At 55.7% G+C, this 11,749-nt stretch overlaps 1 protein-coding gene across 1 annotated transcript in view; it reads left to right on the forward strand.

The window, feature by feature from the left end:
- The window catches only part of LOC140458897 (fructose-bisphosphate aldolase B-like), a 43,381-nt gene extending 31,976 nt beyond the window's left edge, over positions 1-11,405 (forward strand). The window contains exons 6-9 of the mRNA XM_072553643.1: positions 2,500-2,583; positions 6,323-6,497; positions 8,208-8,407; positions 9,406-11,405. Of these exons, the coding sequence (XP_072409744.1) occupies positions 2,500-2,583; positions 6,323-6,497; positions 8,208-8,407; positions 9,406-9,501 (555 nt within the window). The 3' untranslated portion in view covers positions 9,502-11,405. The remainder of the gene's footprint in view (positions 1-2,499; positions 2,584-6,322; positions 6,498-8,207; positions 8,408-9,405) is intronic.
- The last annotated feature ends 344 nt before the right edge of the window (positions 11,406-11,749 follow it).

Genomic DNA, 11,749 nt, shown 5'->3' on the forward strand with positions numbered 1-11,749 from the left:
CTTGGCTAAACTGTGTTTGCCGGCATTTGATTATCCGAACAGATTACCCCCCGCCCATATTGTTCGGATATTTGAGGTTCCTCTGTACTTCAGGTTGGGAAACCCGGTCAGCAGGGATGAGTTGGGCCGAAAGGCCTGGTTCTGTGCTGTATTCAGTTCACTGACTGTTCAAAGAAGCATCTTTACCCTTGTGGCGAAAGTGATGGCGAAAGATGCCGGAGATCAGAGTCAAAAAGTGCACTGCTGGAAAAGCACAGCTGGTCAGGCAGCATCCGAGGAGCAGGAGAGTCGACGTGTTGAACATAAGCTCTTCTGCTTAGCGTGGTCGGCTGGTGTGTGGTGCAGAGTAATGCCATTGGCTTAGGTTCAGTGAGGTTACCGTGACGATCTTGCCTGCGGCTGAGAGACCCTCCGGTTAAACCACCACCAGTCATCTATCTCTCTCTTGCTCTCTTTGTCTTCCAAAGGCCTCTAGCTGAGGTCTAACAAATCTAGGGCTGTCACTTCTCTCCTGCACCCTCAAGAGTTTTGGATTGGGCACTGCCAACCAACCGACAAGACACCATCTCTCACATTGACAGCCGAGATCTGGTGCGGGATTTGTCCTATGGTGTAACGGTTCGGTGCTCTCAAACATGCTTAAAATCCACCCTGGAATGTGACAAACAGCTCCCGGAAGGAACTCCAAACAGCTTTTACAGGGAACCAGACTGAGACAACCAGAGGGTGAAAGAGATGAAGGGCAAAAGTGTTATGTTTGTTTTTTTTTGGTGCGGTGATTTGTTACGGTCTGGGGAGAGGCAGGAGAGGCGAATGCAACAGGGGCGATCAAGTTAGGTAAAGGTTGAAAGCAGGGAGGGGGTAAAATATTCAGGGTTGTGGGGGTTAAGAGCAGAGAAGGGGAAGTGGGATTCTTTAGAGCTGGTACTGGGACAATGGGAGTAGCATCACTGCAGTAACTCCACAGAGGCCGTTATCTTGTCACCTTCATTGACATGAACAGTCTTCAGCTATAGTACTGCCTGATACAGAGTCAGGTCACAGTGTTGTACAGCCACAGAAACGACTCGGTCTAACTCATCCATATCCGAAATTAATCCAGTCCCGTTTGCCAGCACTTGGCCGTAACCCTTGAAACCCTTCTTATTCATGTACCTATCCAGATGCCTTTTAGATGTAATTGTACCAGCCTCTACCAGTTCTCTGGCTTAATGATCTAGTGTTAGTAATGAGCTCGATGACCTGCACCTCATAGCATAGGAGTTGCCTGGTTGGGGTGATTAATCTGGTCCAATTTCTGGTCAGGCCACATTTGGAGTATTGCGCGTAGTTTTGGGCCCCACATCTCGGGAAGGATGTACTGGCCCTGGAGCGTGTTCAGAGGAGGTTCACGAGAATGGTCCCAGGAAGGAAAAGCTCCACATATAAGGAACATTTGCAGACTCTGGGTCTATACTCGATGGTGTTTAGAAGGATGAGGGGGGGAGATCTAATTGAAACGTACAGAATACCGAATGGCCTGGACAGAGTGGATGTTGGGAAGTTGGTCCCATTGAGAGGACCCCAGACTAGGACCCGAGGGCACTGCCTTAGTGTGAAGGGAAGACCTTTTCGAACGGAAATGAGGAGAAACTCCTTCAGCCAGAGAGTGGTGAATCTATGGAATTCACTCCCACAGAAAGCTGTGGAGGCCAGGTCGTTCAGTATGTTTAATCTAGAGAGACGTAGTTTCTTGCGTATCAAGGAGATCCGGGACTATGGGGAGAAAAGGGCAGAATATCGGGAGAAATTTATCAGCCACGATTGAATGGTGGCGCAGACTAGATGGGCTGAATGGCCTAATTTCTGCTCCTGTGTCTTATAGCCTTACGGGGCCCTGGCAGATATAAAAAGGTTAAGTGTCAGGGATACTGACACTCGTGTCCCTCGAACTAGAGGGCATAGGTTTAAGGTGAGAGGGGAAAGATTTAAAAGGGACCTAAGGGGCAACTTTTTCACACAGAGGGTGGTACGTGTATGGAATAAGCTGCCAGAGGAAGTGGTGGAGGCTGGTACAATTACAGCATTTAAAAGGCATCTGGATGGGTATATGAATAGGAAGGGTTTGGGGGGAATATGGGCCGGGTGCTGGCAAATGGGACTAGATTAATTTAGGATATCTGGTCGGCAAGGATTAGTCTCCCAAATGTTTTATCCAGTCTCTTGTCCCATCGACGTCCCCTTGCGCCGTCCTCACAGTGTAAGTTTGAATCCCGCCACGGCAACAGGGGATATATAAATTCAGAGTCTGTGGAGGAATCCAAAAAATAAATGTTATTTGTCGTGAGGAATGATAGCGTTTGACGTGCGGGGAATGCGATTGAGTCTGGAATTGATCTGGGTCCCCCTTTGCAAAATGCTATGGGGTGGTTTGCTGTGGGAGGCGAGCTACAGGAATGTGAGCAGTTGTTGTTGTGTAACGGGCTGGCGGGAGTTTACCTGCTCTCTGTTTACCCGCAGCAAGGCCTGGTACCCATCGTGGAGCCGGAGATCCTGACTGACGGGAGCCACGACCTTCAGCGCTGCCAGTACGTGACCGAGAAGGTGAGTCCTCACCGATTGGGTCAATGGCGACAGGATGAGCCTTCTGTTTGGCTGGAGGGGGATCGAGAAGGATTCTGACATTGGCCCAGATGGGACTGGGGGGGTTGGGGGGTAGAATATGTGACTGGTGGGGGTGATGCTGACCGGGCTGCGTTACCCCTCTCCGTGTCCCTGCACTGACCGGGCTGTGTACCCCAGTGTCCCTGCACTGACCAGGCTGCGTTTACCCCCTCCGTGTCCCTGCACTGACTGGGCTGCGTTTACCCCCTCCGTGTCCCTGCACTGACTGGGCTGCGTTTACCCCCTCCGTGTCCCTGCACTGACCAGGTTGTGTTGCCCCCCTCCGTGTCCCTGCACTGACCGGGCTGCGTTTCCCCCCTCCATGTCCCTGCACTAACCGGGCTGTCTACCCAGTATCCCTGCACTGACTAGGCTGTGTTTCCCCCCCTCCATGTCTCTGAACTGACCGGGCTGCATTTCCCCCGTGTTCCTGCACTGACCAGGCTGCGTACCTCCCCTCGTGTCCCTGCACTGACTGGGCTGCGTTTCCCCCTCCGTGTCTCTGCACTGACTGGGCTGTGATCCCCCCATGTCCCAGCAGTGACTGGGCTGTGTTTCCCCTCCCTGTCCCTGCACTGACCGGGTTGTGTTTCCCCTCCCTGTCCCTGCACTGACCAGGCTGCGTTCCCTCATGTCTTCGAACTGACTGGCCTGCGTTTCCCCCATGTCCCCGCACTGACCGGGCTGCATTCCCACTGCGTCCCCGCACTGACCGGGCTGCATTCCCACTGCGTCCCCACACTGACCGGGCTGCATTCCCACTGTATCCCCACACTGACCGGGGTGCGTTCCCACTGCGTGTCCGCACTGACTAGGCTGCGTTTCCTCCATATCCCCGCACCGACCGGGCTGTGTTTCCCCCATGTCCTCGCACTGACCGGGCTGCGTTCCCACTGTGTCCCTGCACTGACCGGGCTGTGTACCCCAGGATCCCTGCACTGACCAGGCTGCGTTTCCCCCGTCCCTGTCCGTGAACTGACCAGGCTGCGTTTTCCCCCTCCGTGCCCTTGCACTGACCGGACTGCATTTCCCCCGTGTTCCTGCACTGACTGGGCTATGTACCTCCCCGCGTGTCCCCACACTGACCGGGCTGTGTACCTTGCCTCGTGTCCCTGCACTGATCAGGCTGCATTCCCCCCCCCCTGTTTCCCTGCACTGACTGGGCTGCGTATCTTCCCCCCCGTGTCCCTGTACTGACCAGGCTGCGTTTCCCCCCTCCATGTCCTTGCACTGACTGGGCTGCGTTTCCCCCCACTGTGTACCTGCACTGACTGGGCTGTGTTCCCCCCATGTCCCTGCAGTGACCGGGCTGTGTTTCCCCTCCCTGTCCCTGCACTGACCAGGCTGCGTTTCTCCCTTGTCCCCGCACTGACTGGGCTTTCCCCCATGTCCTTGCACTGACTGGCCTGCGTTTCCCCCATGTCCCTGCACTGACTGGGCTGCATTCCCACTGTGTCCCCGCATTGACTGGGCTGCGTTCCCACTGTGTCCCCGCACTGACTGGGCTGCGTGCCCACTGCATCCCCGCACTGACCGGACTGCGTCCCCACATTGACTGGGCTGCATTTCCCCCATGTCCCCGCACTGACTGGGCTGCGTTCCCACTGCATACCCACGCTGACCGGGCTGCGTTCCCACTACGTGCCTACACTGACTGGGCTGTGTTTCCTCCATATCCCCGCACTGACTGGGCTGCGTTTCCCCCATGTCCTCGCACTGACTGGCCTGCGTTTCCGTCATGTCCCCGCACTGAGCGGGCTGCGTTCCCACTGTGTCCCCGCACTGAGCGGGCTGCGTGCCCACTGCATCCCCGCACTGACCGGACTGCGTCCCCACATTGACTGGGCTGCATTTCCGCCATGTCCCCGCACTGACTGGGCTGTATTTCCCCCATGTTCCCACACTGACTTGGCTGCGTTCCCACTGCATACCCACGCTGACCGGGCTGCGTTCCCACTACGTGCCTACACTGACTGGGCTGCGTTTCCTCCATATCCCCGCACTGACTGGGCTGCGTTTCCCCCATGTCCTCGCACTGACTGGCCTGCGTTTCCGTCATGTCCCCGCACTGAGCGGGCTGCGTTCCCACTGTGTCCCCGCACTGAGCGGGCTGCGTTCCCACCGTGTCCCCGCACTGACCAGGCTGTGTTCCCACTGTGTCCCCTCACTGACCGGTCTGCGTTTCCCCCCTCCATGTTCCTGCACTGACCAGGCTGTGTACCCCAGTATCTCTGCACTGACCGGGCTGCGTATGCCCCCTCCCTGTCCGTGAACCTACCGGGCTGCGTTTTCCCCCTCCGTGTTCTTGCACTGACCGGACTGCATTTCCCCCGTGTTCCTGCACTGACCGGGCTATGTACCTCCCCGCGTGTCCCCACACAGACCAGGCTGCGTACCTTGCCTCATGTCCGTGCACTGACCGGGCTGCGTTTCCCCCCTCTGTGTCTCTGCACTGGCCGGGCTGTGTACCCAAGTGTTCCTGCACTAACCAGGCTGCGTTTCCCCCTTCCATGTCCCTGAAGTGACCGGGCTGTGTTTCCCCCCTCTGTGTCCCTGAACTGACCGGGCTGCGTTACCTCCCTCCGTGTCCCTGCACTGACCAGGCTGCATTTTCTCCCCATGTCCTTGCACTGACTGGGCTGCGTTCCCCCCACCGTATCCCTGCACTGACTGGGCTGTGTTCCCCCCATGTCCCTGCAGTGACCGGGCAGTAATTCCCCTCCCTGTCCCTGCATTGACTGGGCTGCATTTCCCCACCTTGTCCCCGCACTGACTGGGCTGCGTTTCCCCCCCACCGTGTCCATGCACTGACTCGACTGTGTTTCCCCTCCCTGACCCTAAACTGACTGTGCTGCATTTCCCCACCTTGTCCTCGCACTGACTGGGCTGTGTTCCATCATGTCCCCGCACTGACCATGCTGCGTTTCCCCAATGTCCCCGCACTGACTGGGTTGCATTCCCACAGTGTGCCTGCACTGACTGGGCTGCGTTCCTCTGCATTCCCGCACTGACTGGGCTGCGTTCCCACTGTGTTTCCGCACTGGCCGGGCTGCGTTCCCACTGTGTCCCCGCCCTGAGCGGGCTGCGTTCCCACTGTGTCCCCGCACTGACCGGGCTGCGTTCCCACTGCGTTTCCGCACTGGCCGGGCTGCGTTCCCACTGTGTCCCCGCCCTGAGCGGGCTGCGTTCCCACTGCGTGTCCGCACTGACCGGGCTGCGTTCCCACTGTGTTTCCGCACTGGCCGGGCTGCGTTCCCACTGTGTTTCCGCACTGGCCGGGCTGCGTTCCCACTGTGTCCCCGCCCTGAGCGGGCTGCGTTCCCACCGCGTGTCCGCACTGACCGGGCTGCGTTCCCACCGCGTGTCCGCACTGACCGGGCTGCGTTCCCACTGTGTCCCCGCACTGGCCGGGCTGCGTTCCCACCGCGTCCCCGCACTGACCGGGCTGCGTTCCCACTGCGTCCCCGCACTGACCGGGCTGCGTTCCCACTGCGTCCCCGCACTGAGCGGGCTGCGTTCCCACCGCGTCCCCGCACTGACCGGGCTGCGTTCCCACTGCGTCCCCGCACTGACCGGGCTGCGTTCCCACTGCGTCCCCGCACTGACTGGGCTTTGTTTCCTCCCCACCCCATCTCTCCATCCTCACCGGGCTGCGTTCTCTCTCTGGCCTTGTCCCCAGGTCCTAGCTGCCTGTTATAAGGCTCTCAATGATCACCATGTCTACCTGGAGGGGACCCTGCTCAAACCTAACATGGTGACCGCTGGACACTGCTGTACCAGGAAGTTCAGTCCAGAGGAGATTGGCATGGCAACTGTCACTGCCTTGCGCCGCACTGTCCCTGCAGCTGTGCCAGGTAAAGGAGAACTGTCCATTCTGCTCTTTCTTTCTGTCTGTCACACTCTATCTCTCCCACATTGTGTTTCTTTGGCACATTCACTCCCTCTCGTGTTTGCTAATCTGTTTGGCTCAATGTCTCTGTCTATTCCCAGTTTCTCCATCTCTTGTATTCTGTTCTCTCTCTCTCTCTTTCTCTCTCTCTTTCTCTCTCCCATTCCTTTCTCTCTCTCCTTGCCCCCTCTTTCTTTCTCCTCCCCGTCTTTCTCCCTCTTGCCCCCCTCTCTCTCCTCCCCCTTCTTCCTCCCCTCTCTCTCTCTCCTCCCCCTCTCCCTCCTCCCTCTCTCTCTCTCTCTACTCCCCCCTTCTCTTTCCGCACCATCATTCTCTCTTCCCCCTATTTCTCCTCACCCCGTCTTTCTCTTTTTCTGTCTCTCTTTCTCCTCATCTCTCTCCTCTCTCAGCCTCTTCTCTTTTCTCTCTTTCTTCCCATGTGTCCCTTGTTTTGTCCCTTTTTTCCTCCTCTTCATTCCTACCCTTTCCTCCATCCTCATCTCCTTCCCTACCTTTACCGTCCCTTCCTCCCTCTCAGTCTGTCTGTCTCTGTGTCAAACTCTCAAAGACTGTATAAATATCAGGCCTGGTTTGTGGTTTGATAATTCAATGATATCTCTGTGTGTCTCTCTCTCTCTCTCCCTCTCTCCCTCTCCATCTCTCTCCATCTCTCCCTCTCCCTCACGTCCTCTCTCTCTCTCTCTCTTCCCCCTCACCTTCCCTCTCTTTCTCCCTCTCTTTCTCCCACTCTTTCTCCCACTCTTTCTCCCACTCTTTCTCCCACTCTTTCTCCCACTCTTTCTCCCACTCTTTCTCCCACTCTTTCTCCCACTCTTTCTCCCTCTCTTTCTCCCTCTCTTTCTCCCTCTCTTTCTTCCTCCCTCTCTTCCTCTCCCCCTCTGTATATCTCCCTCCCTCTCCCTCCCTCTCCCTCCCTATCCCTCCCTCCCTATCCCTCCCTCCCTATCCCTCCCTCCCTATCCCTCCCTCCCTATCCCTCCCTCTTCCTCCCTCCCTCTTCCTCCCTCCCTCTTCCTCCCTCCCTCTTCCTCTCTCCCTCTCTCTCCCTCCCTCTCTCTCCCTCCCTCTCTCTCCCTCCCTCTCTCTCTCTCCCTCCCTCTCTCTCCCTCCCTCTCTCTCCCTCTCCCTCCCTATCCCTCCCTCCCTATCCCTCCCTCCCTATCCCTCCCTCCCTATCCCTCCCTCTTCCTCCCTCCCTCTTCCTCCCTCCCTCTTCCTCCCTCCCTCTTCCTCCCTCCCTCTCCCTCTCTCCCTCTCTCTCCCTCCCTCTCTCTCCCTCCCTCTCTCTCCCTCCCTCTCTCTCCCTCCCTCTCTCTCTCTCCCTCCCTCTCTCTCCCTCCCTCTCTCTCTCTCCCTCCCTCTCTCTCCCTCCCTCTCTCTCCCTCCCTCTCTCTCCCTCCCTCTCTCTCCCTCCCTCTCTCTCTCCCTCTCTCTCCCTCCCTCTTCCCCCCTCCTTCTCTCTCCCTCCCTCTCTCTCCCTCCCTCTTCCCCCCTCCCTCTTCCCCCCTCCCTCTTTCCCCCCCTCCCTCTTTCCCCCCCTCCCTCTTCCCCCCCTCCCTCTTCCCCCCCTCCCTCTTCCCCCCCTCCCTCTTCCCCCCCTCCCTCTCTCTCCCTCCCTCTCTCTCCCTCCCTCTCCCACCTCCCTCTCTCTCAGGTATCTGTTTCCTGTCCGGAGGTCAGAGTGAGGAGGAGGCCTCTGTTAACCTCAATGCCATTAACCTGTGCCCCCTGCGGAAACCCTGGAAACTGAGCTTTTCCTTTGGCCGGGCCCTGCAGGCTTCGGCCCTCATTGCCTGGTCCGGCAAAGAGGACAACGCAGAGTTGGCGCAAGAGGCCTATGCCAAGAGAGCCAAGGTGGGTGAAGGGTGCCAGGGCCTGGGGGAGTTGGGGGCTGGGTGAGAAGGGACGTGGAAGGCGCTGGGAAGGGAGGTGCAGCAAGGAGGAGAGAGGGATAGATGTGAGTGTTTGGCGTCGCTCAGGCGATCAACCAGGTGCTGTGGAGGAATCACAATGTGCTTGATACTCTTCAGCAAAGCAAGATTCCAAGAAAAGACTGATCAATTTCAACAAGTGGACCATCAGTGCGGCACTCCCTCGGCGCTGACCCTCAGACAGTGCTGCACTCCCTCACTCCTGACCCTCCAACAGTGCTGCACTCCCTCACTACTGACCTTCTGGCAGTGTGGCACTCCCTCAGCACTGACCCTCCGACAGTGTGGTACTCCCTCAGCACTGACCCTCTGACAGTGCAGCGTTCCCTCAGCACTGACCCTCCGACAGTGTGGCACTCCCTCAGCACTGACCCTCCGACAGTGCGGCTCTCCCTCAGCACTGACCCTCTGACAGTGCGGCTCTCCCTCAGCACCGACCCTCTGACAGTGCGGCTCTCCCTTAGTACTGACCCTCTGACAGTGCGGTACTCCCTCAGCACTGACCCTCCGACAGTGCGGCTCTCCCTCAGCACTGACCCTCCGACAGTGCGGCTCTCCCTTAGTACTGACCCTCCGACAGTGCGGCTCTCCCTCAGCACTGACCCTCCGACAGTGCGGCTCTCCCTCAGCACTGAACCTCCGACAGTGCAGCGTTCCCTCAGCACCGACCCTCTGACAGTGCGGCTCTCCCTTAATACTGACCCTTCCACAGTGCAGCACTCCCTCAGCACTGACCCTTCCACACAGCGAGTGACACAGACATACCCTGAACCAATGAGTTACCCCTTTCAAGGTAGAGACCGTCCCTTAAGGTACTCACCTTCCTGCCTGTTCTGACAACCACTGAAGCTGATGTAATGCAAAGGAGCATGTCTTAACTGGAGCTTGATGATGTTATTTTCTCTCACTCTCTTGGCGCAGATTAACGGCTTGGCATCTAAAGGCGAATATACCCCATCAGGAGATACCAATATCGCTGCTAACTACTCACTCTACACTGAGAACTACAGTTACTGATGGCCCAGCGTGGGAACTTCGTGGCCTTTCCTGCATCTCGCCCTTTGTCCCCTACCCAGTGATGATAGACCCCACCCTTCCCTCTTTCTCTGCCCTCAATGGCAGTGTGTGAACCCTGGGGTGTTAAATTTCCCACCGATCAGCCCCCTCCCCAATCCTCATCCCTCATGCTGATCCCCTGCTACCCCTCGACGTGTCTCAGGATCGGGACCGCCAGAGTTTCCCATCTTTCCCCCCACCCCACCCTCCACCTTGTGCATATGAGTTCAGACCCCGAAACCCCTCCCACCCCATCTCCTTTGTTCTTCTGTCCTTCAAGAGGAATCAGATAGTTGCTGGAGATCTAATTGACAAATAAGGCAAATGATAAAACTGCATGCCTCTGTTTGTGCGTGTGCGTGTGTGTATGTGTGTGTGTGTGTGTGTGTGTTTTTGCAACTTTTATTTAACTCTCAGGAAAGGATTGCCCCCTACTGTCCAGGTTCATGTCCCATGAAGCTTGGATTTCCATTCGACAAAGCGCTGTCTGGAGAATGTGCTGCTGTCCTTTGCCTAAGTAATGGAGTTAAAACTCACACAACACCAGGATTATAGTCCAATAGGTTTATTTGGGAACACTAGCTTTCAGAGCACTGCTCCTTCATCAGGTGGTTGTGGAGTAGAAGATCATAAGACACAGAATTTATAGCAAAAGGGTTACAGTGTCATGGAGCTGTAATGATATATGAAGCAAATTCAGATGAAGGCTTTCATCTTTGAGAATGGGATATGCTAGTTCCAGTTCTTTAATATGTAAATCCTAGAACTCCCAGTAATTGATCAAGGAACATGGATCTTTGAAAGACGTTCGAACACACGGGTAAAAGTAAGCCATTCAGCCCATCAAACCTGTTCCCACCGTTCCTGGCTGATCTGATTTTAACCTCAACCCTACCTTCCTGCACCCCCCACCACACCACCGCACCCCCCCCCCCCCCGATCATTTTCCATTGCCATTGACTGTTCATAGTCTGTCTATCCACCTTCAAAATATTGAAAGTTTCTGCGCCCACTGCCGATAGAGGAAGGGAATTCCAAAGATCCACGACCCTCTGAGACTGAAAATGGTTTCTCATCTCAAATAGACGCCCCTTATTTTTAAACGATGGCCCCCACGATTAATCCTCCCACAAGCAGAAACATCCTTTCCACACCCGCCCGGTCACATCCCCTCAGGATCCCATACGTTTTAGTTCAGTCAGGCCTCTGACACTTCTGGACTCCACGGTACATCATTCTAACCTGTCTGTCCTTTCCTCACTGCAGTCTAGTCTGCCTTCTCTGAACTGCCTCCATTGCACTAACATGGGCGGCACGGTGGCTCAGTGGTTAGCACTGCTGCCTCACAGCACCAGGGTCCTGGGTTTCATTCCCACCTGACTGTGTGGAGTTTGCACATTCTCCCTGTGTCTGCATGGGTTTCCTCCGGGTGCTCCGGTTTCCTTCCACAATCCAAAGATGTGGAGGTCAGGTGAATTGGCCATGCTAGATTGCCCACAGTATTAGTCAGCAGTAAATATAGGGTAGGGGAATGGGTTTGGGTGGGTTTCTCTTCGGAGGGGCAGTGTGGACTTGTTGGGCCGAAAAGCCTGTTTCCACACCGTAGAGAATCTAATCTAATCCTTCCATAGTATCCGGTACTGTACAAATTACTCCAGATTAAGTATATTAGTTTGGAGGGAGATGGGCCAGGAGCAGGCAGTTGGGGCTAGTTTAGTTTGGGATTGTATTCGATATGGATTGGTTGGACCAAAGGGTCTGTCTCTGTGCTGTATGACTGTATGTGGTCTCACCAACACTGTGTATAACTGAAGTATATCCTCCTGACTCATTCAATTCCTCTCATATTAAAACATAATTCTGTTTGTTCTGGTTACTCGCTTTACCAGCACACCCACTCAGATGCCCATATCTGTCTGCATCTCAGAGCTCTCAGTAAGTAAACAATATGCTGCTTTTTTTTTATTAGTACTACAAAAATGGACAATTTGATACTTTCCCACATTGAACGCCATTTGCCAGATCTTTTCCCACTTAGTCAAACTATCTCTATTGCTCTGTAGGCTTTCTTATATTCTCTTCACAATTTAGTTTCCCATCTATCACCTTTCTTGCCTCCGGGCTGGATGGTGGCTCAGTGGTTAGCACTGCTGCCTCATAGCAACAAAGGACCCAGGTTCAATTCTACCCTCGGGCAACTGTGTGGAGT

Source organism: Chiloscyllium punctatum, chromosome 34 (assembly GCF_047496795.1).
Source record: "Chiloscyllium punctatum isolate Juve2018m chromosome 34, sChiPun1.3, whole genome shotgun sequence".
Classification (NCBI taxonomy): Eukaryota; Metazoa; Chordata; class Chondrichthyes; order Orectolobiformes; family Hemiscylliidae; genus Chiloscyllium; species Chiloscyllium punctatum.